Below are 18658 nucleotides of genomic sequence, written 5' to 3'. Positions count from 1 at the left end.
TTTTTTGCCACTTTCTAATGAAAAAAACTATTGTGATGTTGACAGCTGTTTGTTTTGTTTACTTTTGTAGGCAATAAAATGCAGGGAAAGTGATATTTGCTTTTAATCTATATGACGTACTTGAACACTTTTCTAGTTGGTTTAATCCAAATTAATAATGCAATTAGAGATTTGTAACAGTCATATGTTTGTGGCAAGTAATGGTTTATATGTACAGAGTTATTTGTTTTTATCCTAATGTTTGGAATTAACCCAAATAGTTATCTCTATCCCCATAGATGTTATATTTTTTCAGCTTCATTGAACTGGGTTAATTAGGAAGGTAATAGACCCTCCTTCCAATATCACCTCAACAGCATGTTCAGAGAATAATCAAGTTCTATTTTAACTACCTATATTAAGGAAAAAACTAGAAAGTATCATGTATAAATATGTATCTTTCTTAAATGTGTGTAGTTATTAACAGAACCAAACTCAAACAAATAAAATGTGTTCAGTGTGAAGTTCACAATTAGTATGAATTTGGTGAGTGATTCCTTTTGCTTCTTTTTTTTTTCTTTTTGGGTCACACCCGGCGATGCACAGGGGTTATTCCTGGCTCTGCACTCAGGAATTACTCCTGGCGGTGCTCAAGGGACCATATGGGATGCTGGGATTCGAACCCGGGTCGGCCGCATGCAAGGCAAATGCCCTACCCGCTGTGCTATCACTCCAGCCCCTCCTTTTGCTTCTTATAAAATCTAATTTGAGTTTTCATAAGAAACATCAAAATTGAGGTTAGGAATTGGAAAGAGGAAATATCAGTCCTTACTGGGATGACAGTATGGGAAGAATTTTTCAAGACGTTGAGGGATAGAATTTTTTTTTCTTTCAATTTTGTCCATAGTGGTAATTCTATTAATACTTCTAAATTCCAAGATTTACTCTTTTGAGTTCAAGGTTTGCTATTTTGAGTCCACACAAATTTGCTCATGTTGCTTACTACTTCTGAGGATGAGAACTGAGACTTTGGGACTTGGAGGACAAGAATACAAGACTAGAAGGAGGCCTAGATGATGACGTTGATTGGGAGTAGAGGACTATGAGACGATGATGAGATGAGGAAGAAAATCTAACGAAGTAGAGGACTTTTAGGTCTATGAAGAGACAAGGATGATAAAACTATAGTGATTGGGAATATGGCCCAAACTATGACTACAACTGCACTGTAAGGGGAGAGATCAGACTATGCTGAGGAGGAGAGAGAAATAACCTGTCTACCAACCAGAATAGTGTCCGGGCCCAGTTTCTCTGTTCCCTCAGTCCTCGGTCCATCCATCACCATCATCCAGCCTGCGGAAGCAGCTCTTAGCCACCCAACGCTCAAGCCCTATGCTTTTTCTTGAAAACTCACACTTCTTCACTCTCTTTTCCTCTATTTCTGTCCCTATCTGTCTCTCCCTGGAGTAGAGAGATAGCACAGCAAGTAGGGCATTTGTCTTGCATGCTGCTGACCTGGGTTTGATTCCTTTATCCCTCTTGGAGTGTGTGGCAAGCTACCAAGAGTATCCTGCCCGCACGGCAGAGTCTGGCAAGCTATCTGTGGTATAATTGATATGCCAAAAATAGTAACAACAAATCTCACAATGGAGACATTATTGGTGCCTGCTTGAGCAAATTGATGAGCAACGGGATGACTGTGACTGCTTACTATATACTTAAGAGCTACTAACACAAACTAGAATTTTTTTGTTTTATGTGACAGCATTTTTGCTTGCTGTTTCAGTTTGCTAATACTGAAATAACATACAATAACTCATTTTGCCTAAATTGTAAATTATCTCCCTTCTAAAATTGTGTTAATGACATCAATAATAATAATCATTATTTACATTTTTAAGCCCTTATGTTCTACCAGAACAGAAATATTTATTTCATATATGCTGTCACATTTGGTCATTAAAACAACCTATCAGATTATTATTTGATACAAATAATCTTAAGCATAATTAAAAAGTAGGGGGAGGAAGTTGGCATGATGAAGAGCCTGCTGGTTTATAATTTATTTCAGAAAAAAAATCACAAATAAAAAGAAATTATTAGCAAACCTTAAGGAAAAAAAAGCTGAAAATCTACTGTAGCAGCTTTCCTTATTGTAATTAAATAATGGAAGTAGCTATGATTGAAAACATCTTATTCTCTGAAGAGGACATGAGTACAAATGAAGAAAATACAAGAATGTATCTGAATTATTACAGTGGATTCATTAATTAAATTTAAAAATTATTTTTATTTGGGGATTATAAGATTAAAACTTTAACCAGATTGAATACTTAAGTTCAGGATATAGAAAAAATTATCTACTTTTTTTTTTTTGGTTTTTGGGTCACGCCTGGGGATGCACAGGGGTTACTCCTGACTTTGCACTCAGGAATTACCCCTGGCAGTGCTCAGGGGACCATATGGGATGCTGGGATTCAAACCCAGGTCGGCCAAGTGCAAAGCAAACGCCCTGCCTGCTGTGCTATTGCTCCAGCCCCTTATCTACTTTTTGAAAGATGAATCAGACCCCAAATTTTTTTCTTTGGTTGGGGAGGTCTCATCTGGTGTTGCTCGAGAGTGATAATAGTGTTCAGATCTCAGAGACCCACGAAGTTCCAAGGACTGAATCTAGACCTCCCACATGGAAAACATGTTCTCCGTTATTTAAGTCTAGCATACCCTAACCTAACTCTATTGCCTAACTTCAAAGCTTGGTGATAAAATAAATCATTATTTGACTGTGATGATGTAAATTTAGTGTGACTGTGATTGATTTTGTTTTTTGTTAGTTTTATTTGGGTTGTATCCTGATACAACAATGTGGGCTGAAGCGATAGCACAGTGGATAGGGAGTTTGCATGCGGCTGACCCAGATTAAATTCCTCCATCCCTCTGAGAGAGCGCCACAAGCTACCAAGAGTATTCTGCCCGCACGACAGAGCCTGGCAAGCTACCCGTGGCGTATTGTATATGACAAAAACTGTAATAACAAGTCTCAGAATGGAGACATTACTGGTGCTCACTTGAGCAAATCAATGAGCAATGGGACTGGGACGTCAGTGTTATATTAGAAATATAATTCGACGTCAGTGTTATATTAGAAATTAGAAATATTATGGTATTGAACTTACAGAAGATAAAAACAGTGTGAGTGAGGTTAATCATTTTGTATTGTTGCCAAATGGTAGAAGTGGGATTGGACTTTGTCTATTGATTCTATAGCTGGCCCTCACAAATTTCATGACTTAAGTATCAAAGTAAGTATATTTTTTTTCTCATTGTGACTCTTGGTAAGGAAGGTGGAAACTGGACTACATTTGACTGTGCTCAGGGGATTCTTTTTGATTTGGGCCTCCAGGGACAACTCCCAGTGGAGTTTAGGGGAACTAGGCTTCCTGCATACAAAGAATTTATCCATTTCTGTGAGTAAGCTCTAAAGAGCCAAGCTTTTTGTTACGTTATTAACAACAAAATGAAATTTTCATATTTAAATTAATGCATTCTTGGGCACTACCTATTCTGGAAGTAAAATTAAATTAAAGGTCTCTTCAAAGTTAAAAATCTGTTGGTTGGTAGGTTGAACTATTTATTATCATAAAATATATCCTCTGATATCTTTTCTTTTTTTAGCTTTTTGGGTCACACCTAGTGATGCTCAGGGGTTACTCCTGGCTCTTCACTCAGGAATTACTCCTGGCAGTGCTTGGGGGGCCACATGGGATGCTGGGAATCAAACCCGAGTCAGTTGAGTGCAAGGCAAACGCCCTACCTGCTGTACTATAGCTCTGGACCTTATACTCTGATATCTCTTATCCAGGAATATTTTCTGATAATGGGTGCAGACAGCATTCCATTAATATTGCACACTGTATTCTACCTTTTAATTTTTAATTTGACTGTGATTTTACATTTAAAATGGAGTAAGTGTTGGGCAAGAGTTTAAATTGTGCATGGACTGGCTAAGCAAAAATATTTACGTAAGGATGGGAAAATGTGAGCGGTGTTGTTCAGTGGCAGAGCACTTGCTTTGAATGTATGAGCCCCTGAAATAGATCCTTGTCATTGCTAAGAATAGTCCTGAGCACTGGACTAAGGTCCCTCAATCTCCTTTTATTTTTTGGTTCTGTGACTCATGGAAAACTTTAGACGTTTTGGAAATAGGAATGGATTTATCCCAGTGAAGGAAAGTAATGCTTTCTTTTTCTGACAAAATATCTAGTATCAGTCATTGATGAGCTTAAATCACTGAAGACCACAAGAGTGCAGTGAGAGCCAGAAATTAAAAAAAATGGCTTAGGTCTTCATTATGGGGGAAAATATCAAAGGAAAAAAATATATATATGTCAGAGAGAGTTTAATTTCTTTACCTTATTAGTGGTTAAATATCAATTGCAATTTTCTGGTTATAATTCATGTAATAGAAGCACTCATTGCCCGCTTCATTCCATGTGCCTGGGTGATATGTATGAATACATGAGAAAAAACAGCTGTTACTGCTGCACCATTGAGTCATGTTAGGAATGGTAATGTTGGTTGACTGACCTATTATACTTTCATTATTTTCATTCTTGATCAGTAAACAGAATTTTACATAATTTCTTAATTACATACTAAACATCAATCAAATGTTTCCAAGAGGTGGTCCAGCAGGTAAGGCTCTTGCCTTGCATACAGCTCAAACAGGTTTGCTCCCCAGAACCACATAAAGTCTTCAGAGCCTTCCCAGGAGTGATTCTTGAGCACAGAGTCAGGATGATCCATGAGCATATGATAAGCCAGGAGTAAGCCTCGAACATCACTAGATGTGGTCCCAAAAATCAAACAACAAGCAAATCAAATGTTTTATCAAAAATTTGAAACTGCTTATACTAGGGCATTAAAAATATTTTAACTCAAAGTGTCTGTAATAACTTGTTTTAAACTCTAACATATAATTCTGTATACTTGTCCCCTTTGTTCAAATAGAAGTAGAGACATAAGTTTCACTCGATAATAACACTTGTATGAAAATATTGAAAAAAATGATGTGCCATTTAGAGAAGTATGTGAGAGTAAGCTCTGTGAGTTTTTATATTTAAACATCATGTAGATTTCTTGTTAGAATGCTTCCTTTTAACATCTCCTTTGTAAATAAATCTTATTAACAATTATATAACAAAAACTACTACTACTGGTATTATTATTAGTGATTTTATGAGAAATTATCTCAAGGAAACTCCTCCTTAGATTGTTAGCTATGCACAACTATAACATTTAGCCCAATCCCGAGGGTTGAAAAATGCAGCGAAAATGTTTTGCATCATTATTCTTCATGTGTGATTTATATTTATGAATTATCTATATTTTTGCATGCTAGCCCGAGGCAGTGAGTTCCCCAAATAGATGCCATTAATTCTAATGTCTAAAGGAGGGTACATTTTTATTTGCATACCCACATCTCTTCTATATGACATAAGTTTTATAAAATGCTTCAGCTGAAAATGACTGCCCTGAGCTATTGAGCATTATTGTTCAGTGAAGGGATCATCACTGTTTGGGAGGAAAATGAGATTTGAGTTGCATCAGTGCTATAGTATTCCATTTTAAAATGCATGGATTCTTTAATATAGTAGAAAATATTAGAGATGCATTTCCTTTAAACTCTTATTTGACAGATATCAAAATTCACTGTTCTGAAAAAAAGATAATATGAAATCAAGCTTTGAAATATTGCATTGGAATTGTTTGTTGTTCTGGTCAAGTACTCCACACATGTCTCAAAAGAAGAATAGTTTTTGTGGTGTGTCTTCACATACTTTGTCTTTCACATTAAGATTTATGTTTTATGGATTTACTCTAAGATAAAAGAAAAGCAGTTCCCACCCCAGAAGATTCTGGTACTTCTTTTCTCTTATTTTTGGGATAACTTTTTTCATATCAGAAATCTTACTGAGTGAGCTGAAGTATCACTCTCTGTTATCATAAGAATTTCCTTTTGTTTAGAAAAAAAGAATTTCAGTGATAACATCTGTGAGAAGTGATAGGATAGGAAAGAGCAAGTCATAGATGATGAAACTACTTAGTTTTTCAATCTCTGCCTCTAATCCTCCCTTATCCCCCACATCCAATAATCTTTTAAAATAGAATGACAAATTCTATTTTCCTTTGGGAAATGGGAAAGTGTATGTGTTGTTTTAAGTATATAGTTTAGTATGCTCTGCTTTAAAATACATGTACAAGTAAGCCAGGGTTTATGGATATGATGTTTGGCAAAGACGGCACTGAAGTGGAAGATGTTTACAAGTTATTTCCTTTGGTTTCCAGGTACGATTCTGGTGGATAACATGTTGATCAAAGGGACTGCGGGAGGACCAGATCCCACCATAGAACTGTCTCTGAAGGACAACGTGGATTACTGGGTGTTGTTGGATCCTATTAAGCAGATGCTTTTCCTGAACAGCACAGGAAGAGTTCTGGATAGAGATGTTAGTGATTTATTTTTTAACCCTTGTGACATAACCTTACTAAAATATCAATGTATGCATGTGTTTGTTAATACAATATCAATTGTATTTTTTTTCTTTGTACATCAACTGTACTTTTTCAAAATTTCTTGAACAAATAGAAAAGCATAATCTGTGCCTTGAAACATTATTTTTTCTCCATTTAAGATCCTGAAAATTTTTCAGATTTCTGAACAAGGAGTGAATAGTTCAGCATAAAGAATGTGGTCACTGTCACTGTCACTGTCATCCCATTGCTCATAGATTTGCTCAAACGGGCACCAGTAACGTCTCATTTTGAGACTTGTCTGTTTTTGGCATATCAAATACACCATGGGTATCTTGCCAGGCTCTGCCATGCAGGTGGGATACTCTCGGTAGCTTGCCGGGCTCTCTGAGAGGGATGGAGGTATCAACCCTGGTCAGCTGCATGCAAGGCAAACACCCTACCAACTGTGCTATCACTTTAGCCAGTGGTAATATTGGAAATTAAAAGCACAGTTATAACCCATTTCTCTATAACAATAAAACTTTTCTGAGGGTGAAATTTTGACAAGGTGCTCATTTGAGCAAAGGAAGATTGTTGGGAACAGTATCAGGTAGCTGGCTACTCTTACAAGTGCTAATTTTAAGTGGACAACTGATGAATGAGTGTGTTGGGAATGTGCTTGCACTTTTTTTTAAGGAAAAGAAGGTGAGCAACACCTTGCTGACTATATCCAAATTCAGTCATGTGCAGGCAGCATGACTTAAGTAAATTTTAGTTAAGGATATTTGATTTAGCAAGAAGATAATGTCTCATTTCCAAAAACATTGAAAACAAGTAGATTTAAATAGTTCTTTATGTAACTTTTTCCCCATTTATTAGCACTCTCAGGTTGAGAAAAATAGAAGTGTTAGAATTGGGTTAAATCCTAGCACATACATTCCCTGAGCACCAACAGGACCAATCCAATAGCACAGAGCTGGGTGTAGTCCCTGAACAGCCTCCAAAATCAAAATATTTAATTAGTTTCATACATTAAAAGAAGCCTAGAGACACATCAAAGGGTTGGATCACATATCTGGTCTCCAGAGATCATCCAGTTTAATACTAATCAATGGATTATCTTTCTAGCACTGTTAAGAGGTCCCCCAAAACAAAGCAAACCAAAAAAAAAATAAAAAGTAAGTCTCCAGTTAAAATATTGATAAGAGAAAATCTACCCTTCAGTAAAAATGAACAACTTTATTTTATTTTATTTTGTTTCATCTTCTGATATATATATATATATTCTTTTTAACATACAGGTTCTCCAATAACTAAAAGTCTAGTGATAAAATATTGCAATAAAATTTTTTTTAAAAAATGAATCACTATGAGATACAGTTACAGACTTACAAACTTTCATGCTTACGTTTCAGTCATACAATGATCGAGTACCCATCCCTCTATCAGTGCCCATTCTCCACAACCAATGTTCCCAATATCCCTCCCACAACACCCCTCCCCCCTGCCCTGCCTTGGGCTCTGTGGCAGGCAGGTTCACTTTTTACTCTCTCTCTCTCCTTTAGGTGTTGTGGTCTGCAATGCAGGTATTAAGTGGCCCATCATGTTCGGTCTATAGTATACTCTTCAGTACATATCTCCCATCCCTAGCAGGTCCTCCAAGCATCCTTTACTCAGTGGTCTCTTCTCTATCTTAACTGCCTTCCGTCCCATTATCTGAGGACGGTTTCCAGGCCGTTGTCTCTACTATCTTTGGGTGTTAGTCTCCCATTTTGTTACTTTATATTCCACAAATGAGTGCTATCTTCCTATGTCTGTCTCTCTCTTTCTGACTCATTTTACTTAGCATGGTACTCTACATGTTAATCCACTTATATGAAATTTCATGACTTCATCTTTTCTAATAGCTGCATAGTATTCCATTGTGTAGATGTACCAAAGTATCTTTAACCAGTCATCTGCTCTCAGGCATTCGTTTTTTCTGACTGTTGTAAATAGTCCTGCGATGAACATACAAGTGCAGATGTCATTTCTACTATACTTTTTTGCATCTCCAGAGTATATTCCCAGCAGTGGTATTGCTGGGTCAAATGGGAGCTCAATTTCTAATTTTTTGAGAAACGTCCATACTGTTTTCCAAAAGGGCTGAACCAGTCGGTATTCCCACCAGCAGTGAAGGAGAGTCCCTTTCTCCCCACATCTGTTACCACTTCTGTTCAGTATAGTACTAGAAATACTTGCAATAGCAGTTAGGCAAGAAAAAGATATTAAGGACATTCAGATAGGAAAGGAAGAAATCAAGGTCTCACTATTTGCAGATGATATGATACTATTCCTAGAGAACCCCAAAGCCTCTACCAAGAAACTCCTACAAACAATAGACCACTATAGTAAAGTCAGAGGCTATAAAATCAATTCCCCAAAGTCCATGGCTTTTCTATATGCAAATAATGAGAGAGAAGAAAATGACACGAAAAAAAGCAATCCTGTTCACAATCATGCCTCAGAAAATCAAGTACCTCGGAATCAGCTTAACTAAGGAGGTAAAGGACCTGTACAAAGAAAACTATAAAATGCTACTTCACGAAATCTAAGAGAACACAGGGAAATGCACTTTTTTTTTTTGAGGGGAACAGTTGTGTGCCACACCCAGCAATGCTCAGCTGTAGATCCTGATTGTGTTTTGGTCATGTACTCAGCTTGTTAGGCTGTTTCTCCAGCTCAGAGTGAAACCAGTCAAAATAGCATAAAGAAGCAATTACCATTAGTCTATATGAAAAAGCATTTTAGCACTACCACATGTTTAAAAATAATTTACAAAAAATCATAAAAAATACTATAAAGTCCAATTCATTACTAATATAAAATAAGCAAAAATAGTTTGATAAATATTCAGCCTGCATAAAAGTGTGGATTTCATAGAATTTGGTATTGCTAATCCCTCTTCTCAGGGGAGCTGGCTGCCTCTGTGATGGCCGTTGCAAAACAAATGCTGAACATTATTATTTTTTTTGCCTTTTGTTATAATAGCACAAATTATCTTGTGCTTTCTTCTTCTGAGCAAAAACAAATGTTAGTATGTCTTCCATAAAAGCAATTCACTTAATGAGAACTTTCAAAATGAAAGATGCTTGAAACGAGAATGTCTAAGGAATATTAAAGGCTGAGTATCACAAAAGAAAAATCTATAAATAAACAAAACAAATCAGAAACACATGTTCACATATTTGAAGTGTGTTTATCATCTGGGAAATACATTTGTTGAAATAATGACAAGGCATTAAGTAAAAGTGCTCTAAACCTTAGAAACACAGATTTAAGCCTATGTCATTAAACAATGCCTTTTCAAAGAATTAATGTTATACCAGCTTGTGCACGTGGGCCTAAATGTTGTGGATTTAATCAGTTTAAAATAAAATAGAGGAAGCACTTTAATCTTAAAGGAGAAGGATTATCTGTGATCCCCACTCCTTTTGAAAATTCTTCTCCCTCCATCACCAAATATAGTAAACTCATGGGGGAATACATCTCAAACAAATGTACAATACATACTGCACCTTTATCTTCTTTCCTGGCAACATGATTTTAAAAATTGAATACTAAGATGCTTTTAGTTCAAGCAAAATTTATAATGTAAAATATGTTGTCAGCCTAGAAAATTGAAATGTCTTGTTCAATAAATGGACTGAGTTTCTTCTATAAGATAGCTGGAAATATAGTTCAGATGTTTTTGGTGATATAGTATGTGCCGCACACGCAGTGACCCTTGATTTGATTGCCTGCACCACATGATTCTCTTAACACTTCTGGTATAGTACTGGAGGACTCTGGTCAAAGCAATGAAGAACGCAAGCAATATCATATCCTCAAGCCCTTGCATTGAATTCCGAGGCCATTTGATTGAAAATCAAGCCCCAGGCCTTCTAAGCTCAGGTTAGGATCCCTCTCCCAACAGATAAATTAATTAATTTAATACAATTTAATATATGGGAGCCATCACTGAGAAGAGCTGAGAAATAAGAAAGGAAAAATCAAATATTCATGGCAAATATGAAATCAATGTAATATTGATTTTATTAATAGCTCAATATAGTAGGTAGATGATAGATTTAATAGCATCATTAAAATTTTCTGAAAGTAGACACTTGACAATTCATTAAATTTTAGAGCTGAAGTGGTTAATGGTTTAATATATTTTAATGTATAGTGGTTTAATATATTTTATAACTTCAATGTAGTATATTTAGAAATAGTATTTAAAACTTAGTACTTAAATGTGGTACAATGAGAAAACTTAACTAACTGAGTGTAATGAGTATCTATTTTCCCAAAGCTGAGTATATTGATTTTCCATTTTTTAATGTTTTGTTCAATATCAAAATAATCCTAAATTTAAGTGGTCTTGTAGATAAGAGGTGGTTGTTGTTACTTTAATTTTTTAACAAATTATTTATTTATAAAGGTTGAAGGTCCAAGGGGGCCAGAGAGAGTTTCAGCAGGTAGGGTGTTTTCCTTGTGTGTGGCTGACCCAGGTTTGATTCCCAGTATCCTATGTGGTCCCCTAAGCCTGCCAGGAGTGATTCCTGAGTGCAACACTAGAAATAACCCCATGTGTGGCCCCAAAACTAAAAGAAGTGTGAGAGCCCATATTTATATAGATCTCTCTGTAAATAATTTCATTCAGTATTAACAGTTTGATCATACAGATGTTAACTTCATTTGATATCAAATGTGTGTTTCTACTCAAAGCTAAATAGTGAAAATTCATGTTATTACACCTCTAGCTTCATTTAAAATATGAGGCATCTACATGAAATATATTGCTTTATGTTGTTGCCAAAAGTTCACTGAATGTTCACTTCAGGAATATAATGAATCATAATAAAAAAATTTTGATTCACAGAATAGAAAACCTGAGCCAACAATCAGAGGTTGACCCTACTAAATACTGCCAAAGCTTCATTCTGTGGTCATTTTGCTAGACTTGATTTTTATTCTTAGTATAAAATTATGCTGCAAATGCCTTCTTAGTGAGTTTGCACTAGTCTTTAGCTAACACTGATTTTTAAAACTTGACTTAGTCTTTTATGCTGCTATAACAAATTATCATGGAGGTGAAGTGGTAGGTAAATAACAGAAATTTATTTTTTACATTCCCGGAAACTGGAAGTGAATAAGATTAGGTTGCCAGTATGGGCAGGTGAGGGTCCTCTTCTGGGTTTCACCTTCACATGGTAGAAAGGGACCAGGGAATTATCTGAGGACTCTAATATGATTATCTGCCATGTTCTTGGGAACTTCCTAAGCATTTCCCAAAGCCTTCCATTCCTAATACCTTTCTGAGCATTAGAATTTTAGCATATGAATTCAGGGACTGGACACAAACATGCAGATCACTGAATAAGAAGATTATTTCATTTTTTTAAGTAGTTAATTTCTTTCTAATAGTTTTTGAAGTATCATGATTACAGTGGTGTTAGTTTTCATATTCTTGGCTTATAATATTACTGCCCCATCCTCAAAACCAAAGTGCCTTAATCCTCTACCACTCCTTATATATCCTTCTTTTCTCTCCTATCCCCCCTTGTAGGTATCCTCATTCTGCTGGCAGTGTTATGTTGTCACTGATCATTGCCTATTCCCTGGTCTTATATTTTTATTCTCCATATATGAGTGAGATAATCCAGGATTTATCCAGCTCCTTATTCATGTCACCCACTTGGCAGAATGGCTTCCATTTCCATCAAAGTCAGAATGTTCCAAAGTTTTGTCTTGCAGCTGAGTGATAGCACAGCGGGTAGAGCGTTTGTCTTGCATGTGGCCAACCAGGGTTTGATTCTTCCACCCCTCTAGGAGAGCCCAGTAATCTACTGAAAGTATCTTGACTGAATGGCAGAGCCTGGCAAGCTACCCAGGGTGTATTAGATGTGCAAAAAACTGTAACAACAAGTTTCACAATGGAGACGTTACTGGTGCCCACACAAGCAAATCGATGAGCAATGGGATGGCAGTGATACAGTGATATATACTAAAATGACTTTATCCACTCATCTGATGTTGGGTGCGTGGGTTGTTACCAGATTTTAGGTATACTAAATAGTGTAATAATGAAGGTAGCTATCCATAATTTTTTATGAATTAATGTTTTGAGTTCTTAGAATAAATGCCAAAAATTGAAATCATTGTGTCATATGCAAATTCTTTTTTAAATTTTTTAAAGAGGTCTTCAAAATTATTTATTTAAAGGTGAACTGGGTGACTGTTCCATCAAAGAGTGAATGAAGGTTTCTTTTTTATTGTATCTCTATCAGCACCAGTTCTTTTTTTTTTCTTTAAATTTTTTATTGAGTCACCATGTGGAGAGTTACAAAGTTTTCAGGTTTAAATCTCAGTTATACAATGCTCGAATACCCATCCCTTCACCAGTGCACATATTCCACCACCAAGAATCCCAGTATAGCTCCACCCCACACCCCGACACCCCTAACCCCCCCATGCCCCTAGCCCCCTCACCCTTAGCCCCCGGCCTGTGTAACTAATAAATTTTACTTTACTTTCACTTTGATTGCATGCAATATTTCAACAAAACTCACTATTATTGTTTGGAGAGTCTCTCCCCTAAAGTCAGACGTGCTGAAAAGGAAGCATTAGATCATTTGTTTTCCATTGCTGAGGATGAAGAGGTATGAGGTCGAGTGACCACATTTAGTGGCCTCTCGGTTTTGGGTTTCTGTATTTTAGTATTTTAGTAACTAAGTTATCAGCACCAGTTCTTTTCAAACTGTTTGATATTGGCCATTCTCACTCGTGTGGGATAATAACTCATTACTACTGTGATTTGCATTTCTTAACAATTAGTGACAATTGTTTTAATTTGTCTGCTAACCAGCCACACATCTTTTTCGAGGAACTGCCTCTAGATTCCCATTCCTCTTACTTTTGGATATGGTTGTTTGGCTTTATTTTATTGTAAGACTTTGGAAGATAGATATATAGCCTTTTGTTAACGCAGGTTTATACTATGCAAGATTCCTTCCCTTCCAAAAGATGATTCTAGCCATGATTTCTACTGGAATGCAAAAACTTTATGATTTGATAAAATCAGATTTATTTTTATTTTGTTTTCTTTGGACTGGAGCGATAGCATACCAGGTAGGGTGTTTACCTTGCATACAACCAACCAGGGTTCGATTCCTCTGACCCTCTCAGAGAGTCTGGCAAGCTACCAAGAGTATCCCGCCTGCACGGCAGAGCCTGGCAAACTACCCGTAGCATAATTGATATGTCAAAAACAGTAACAACAAGTCTCACAATGGAGACGTTACTGGTGCCCGCTCAAGCAAATCGATGAACAATGGGAGGACAGTGCTGTGCAGCGCACTGCTTTGTTTTCTCTGTCAATGAAGTTACATCATTGACTTCATTTGGACTCCTCTGAAGTCAGTCTCATGAAAAGTTATACTTATTTTTTTGATGTTGCATGAATTTTTATCTTATACTGAGATATTTAATCCATTTTCAAGTAAATGTGTTCATGGTGTGAGATGGAGGTCATACCATTTTTGTATAAATGGTTAAGATAGCACAGTAGGTAGGGGGCTGCCTTGCATGCAGCAGACCCCGTTCACTTCCCCCGCCCCTTTTGGAGAGCCTGGCAAGCTACCGAGAGCATCCCACTGGCGCTGCAGAGCCTGGCAAGCTCCCTATGTCATATTCGATAGGTCAAAAACAGTAACAACAAGTCTCACAATGGAGATGTTACTGGTGCCCACTCAAGCAAATCTATGAACAAGGGGATGACAGTGCTACAGACAGTGGTTAAGATGTTTTATTAACAGTATTCGCTAAAGTGGACATCATAGTCCCTTTGTTATAAATTACTTGCCTATACACCTGCTTCCCTTGCGCTTCCCTTGCGCTTCCCTGGCGCTGTGTCTCACTCGTGCCGACTCCAGTGGCGCTCAGACTAACATACTCTGGCTGGCGGCAACCTGGCCCAGCCTTCTACGATGGGGAGCTGTTGGTTGGTGGCAATCCCGCCTGCTCTGGGCATCACGGCTCTCACTGCCTCTCCCCTGCGGTGGACCTACAGCTCCCCAAGGAGTCAGGGATGGCTCTAGATAGTCCTCGGGGCAATACAAGCAGGGTCCGGCTTACGGGGGCGTGGAGGAGAGCGGGCACAGCTTACACTCCGGGTGAAATTCCCTCCCGTCTGGCCTGGAACAGCGCCAACTGTCCCCGCTTAGGGAGCGGGGTGGCGGCTGGGGCGGCTGCCCACAGGGCGAGCACCCTACGTAGGGGCTGCAGGGTGACCCCGCAGGGCTGAGGGCGGTTCCGGCGGGCGCCGGCATCCGAGTCTGGACCCTCATACCGGCCACGGGAGCCAAACAGGTCCTTGTCTCCATGGGTCCCGGAGGGCTGAGGCAACGTGAACTGTTCGGCCAGGGGCTCCCTCGGCCCTTGCGACGTTAGAGCCAGAGGTTGTGCTGCACACGGGCGTCTGCACACGGGCTCTGCACAGGGCGTCTGCACACGGGCTCTGCACACGGGCTCTGCACAGGGCGTGCTGGGCACACGGGTCCAGGGCCCCCAGCGGCCTGAGCCGTGGCCCGGGCTCGGGGCGCACCCCTCCGTTTCCTCAGCATCTCTGCTCCCCAGGGCTCCTCTCCAAATGCTGTGCAGAGACGACAGGCCTGCCTCCTCCGACCCCCGGGTGGAGCCGGGACTGGCCCTCAGTGCCCTTGACCTGCCGCATCCTGTCCAGCGAATGCTTGTCTGTGCCTTCTGGAAATACATGGAACCCGCGGCAGGGAAGATGGAAGGAGTGGGCACTCTGCCAGCCGGACTGAGACTTTAGAATCTTCCCTGTCAGGGAGGAAGAGTTAGGAAGGAATCTGGGTTGCCCACCTGAAAGTGGGCAGAGCGCCCTGGCCCTTCGGTGCCGGAGGGCGGGGAGGCGTGGCTGAGCGGGGGCCACATGGTAAGGACAGCGGCGGCACCTGGGTCCGGCTGCCGCAGGGGCGGATCTCCCGACTTCCGTCTCTTCCTGGCTTCCCGCCAGCATCTCCTGCATTTCTTCCACGCCGTGGGCAAAGATCGTTACCAGTCCGGGCTTCTGTACCATGTCGTTGCCCATGTGCTGGTTTTCACAGGCCACCACCACAACAGCCTGCTTGCCAGGGATGCCCCTGGCCACGTCGTTCTTGTAGTAGCGCTGGTTCATCTGTCTCATTTCTAGCATGGCCAGGCCCTGGGACCAGCTCCGCTAGTGGGCATTTTCGATCAGCTCATTGATGATGGAGGCAGGACAGCCACTCTCAACCAGGGAGCGCTTGATGACCGCCTGGAGCACTGCGTCAGGGGTCGAGATCATGCCGCCCCAGGGGGTCACTAGTGCTGGCTGCAGGGAATTCACCCACTCTATGGTCTCGTTGTATTCAACAAGCCCGCATGCCTGGCTGTCTTCCCCCGGGCCATCGGAGGGGATGGGCTCTAGCTTCACTCCCCACCCCGAGCAGAGCTCCCAGCAGCCGAAGACCACCAGAAACTAGCTAAAGCCATGCTCGATCGAGGCTCCTCTCTACACGTTCAGACAGGCCTCATGCATGAAGGTACGGCAGAGGAACCCAGGCATGTGTAATCCTATCAATGGCCAACATCCAGAGAGAGACTTAAAAGCAAGCTCTCAGAAGCATGTAGCCTGCTTCTCCCTCTGGGAGAAACTGGCAATCTTCTGAGAGTTTCCTGCCCACATCATACAGTCTTGCAAGCTTTCCATGGTGTATTCATATGGTAAATCCAGTAACAAGCTGGATCTCATTCCCCTGACCCTGAAAGAGCCCCCAGTGCGACATCATTGGGAGGGCCAAGTCAAGATAGCCTTCTAAGATCTCAGGGAAAGGACGAAATGAGAGGTTACTGAGCCCGACCAAGAAATCGGTAATTAACGGGATTTTTGTGATTCATGTGATTCGTGATACATCTGAGGGTTAGCTTTGCTTTTCAATTATATTCTATTGGTTGGAGAATCTGCCTTATTCCACTTCTACAGTACTTGAATTACTATCACTTTAAAGTACAGCTTAAAGTCAGGGAATGGAATGACTCATCATTTTTTATCATATTTTCTTTAGTAATTCCAGAAATGTTATGTTCTGATACAAATTTTAGATTTGTTTCTGTGTCTTTGAAGAATGTCACAGAAATTTTAATGGAATTACATTGAATCTATCTACTTCTTTGGAGAGGGTAGTCATTTCATTTGGTATTATTAAATTTAAAAATATGTTTTAAATCACACCTTGCAGTGCTCATGGTTTGTTCCTGACTCTGTACTCAGGGATCATTTCTGAAAGTGCTGGGAGAACCTTAGGAGGTGCCAAGGATTGAACCCAGGCTTGACTACATGCAAGGCTATTGCCCCATTTTCTGCACTAACTCTCAAGCATAGGGCGATCATTTTAGAAACAGAATTTTTTCTAATTCATGAACAAAGAGCATGCTTCCATTTTATTCTATTTCATTCTATTTCTTTTAGTAGTGATATATAGTTTTATAAATAATTTTTTCTCTTCTTTAGTTAGGTGGAATATAAGGTTTAGACACAAATGTATATAGGACTTATTTCCCTATTCTATGTTATTGTTTGTTTATAAAGCACTGTAGCACTGTCTTCCTGTTGTTCATCGATTTGCTCGAGCAGGCACCAGTAACGCCTCCATTGTGAGACTTACTGTTACTGTTTTTGGCATATCAAATACACCCCGGGTAGCTTGCCAGGCTCTGCTGTGCAGGCAGCATATTCTCGGTAGCTTGCCGGGCTCTCTGAGAGGGATGGAGGAATTGAACCCATTTAAGCTGCATGCAAGACAGCCCTACCTGCTGTGCTATTGATCCAGCACTTGTTTATAAAAATGAGACATAAATCTATGCATTGGTTTATAGCTGATACTCTGCTGTATAGGTTTATTATTTCTAAAATTTTTATATGATTCATGATGGTTTTCTGTGTATAATATGCCAACTTGATCAATGCTATTTGACTTCTTTGCCTATAAAATCCCTTTTATTTCCTGTCTTGCTTAATTGCTATGACTCCAGATATCTAGTAACATGCTGTAAATAGTGATGTGAGTGGAAATTCTTACCTTGTGTCTTATCTGAGTGGTAGGAATTCCACTTTTCTCCATTAAATATGATAGTCACTTTGAATTTCTGCTATGTGTTCTTTATTACATTAAGGTAACTTCCTTTGTCCACTTTTATTAGGCATTATTATTATAAATAGGTATTGAGATTTGTTCATTGGTTTCTCTGCAGTTATTGAAGTGATTTTAGTTTTATTTTTTTATTTTTATTGATGTACTTATCACATTAATTGATTTGTATATATTGAAATTCCCTTGCATTTCTGAGAAAAGTTCATTTGATCATGTTGTATGATTCACATTATGTATTGCTAATATATGTTGCAAGAATTTTTTTTTTATTATTGAATCACCATGTGGAAAGTTACAAAGCTTTTAGGCTTAAGTCTCAGTTACACAATGCTCAAACACCCATCCCTTCACCAGTGCACATATTCCACCACCAAGAACCACAGTAACAGAGAGGTACGAGCTTGCAATGATGCAACTTCTGGCAGAAATTTCTCTGGACTTAGTTACTAAAATACTAAAATACAGAAATCAAAGACCTCGTGGCCACTATTGTAGTCACACAACCTCATATCTCTTCATTCTCAGCAATGGGAAACTCCAAAGAATTTTGTTTTTTGAGGATAGTTGCATCTATGTTCTTCAGGGAAATTGGTTCACCACCTTTCTTCTTTAAGTGATGTTTCTGCTTATTTGGAAATAGCGTTTCTGTTGGCCCCACAGAAACTGAAGATTTTCTATTCCTTCTACTTTCTGGAAGAACTTAAGGAGAATAGGCAATAGTCTGATTGAGCTCACTTGTGAACCCATTTATACCTGGGATTTTGTTTGGGGCACTTTTTGTTTACTCTTTTGGTTTCCCTACTAGTACTTGGCCTTTTCAGATTTGGTCTGTTTTCATTTGTATACTAGTGATTGATTTGTTCAGATTTCCTCCAAATACAGTCTTAAGTGGTATTATTATTCTAAAATGATTGAATTTCTTCTAGCTTCTCTATGTAAGTGACATA

The 18658-nt window shown here is 39.1% G+C and overlaps 1 protein-coding gene across 1 annotated transcript in view; it reads left to right on the top strand.

The window, feature by feature from the left end:
- PCDH15 (protocadherin related 15) overlaps positions 1–18658 on the top strand; it is a 1456321-nt gene that overhangs the window by 1028620 nt on the left and 409043 nt on the right. Inside the window, exon 6 of the mRNA XM_055118856.1 lies at positions 6325–6485. Within this exon, the coding sequence (XP_054974831.1) occupies positions 6325–6485 (161 nt within the window). The remainder of the gene's footprint in view (positions 1–6324; positions 6486–18658) is intronic.

The sequence above is a fragment of the Sorex araneus genome, chromosome 11, assembly GCF_027595985.1.
Source record: "Sorex araneus isolate mSorAra2 chromosome 11, mSorAra2.pri, whole genome shotgun sequence".
NCBI lineage: Eukaryota > Metazoa > Chordata > Mammalia > Eulipotyphla > Soricidae > Sorex > Sorex araneus.
This window is presented reverse-complemented; position numbering and strand designations above follow the sequence as displayed.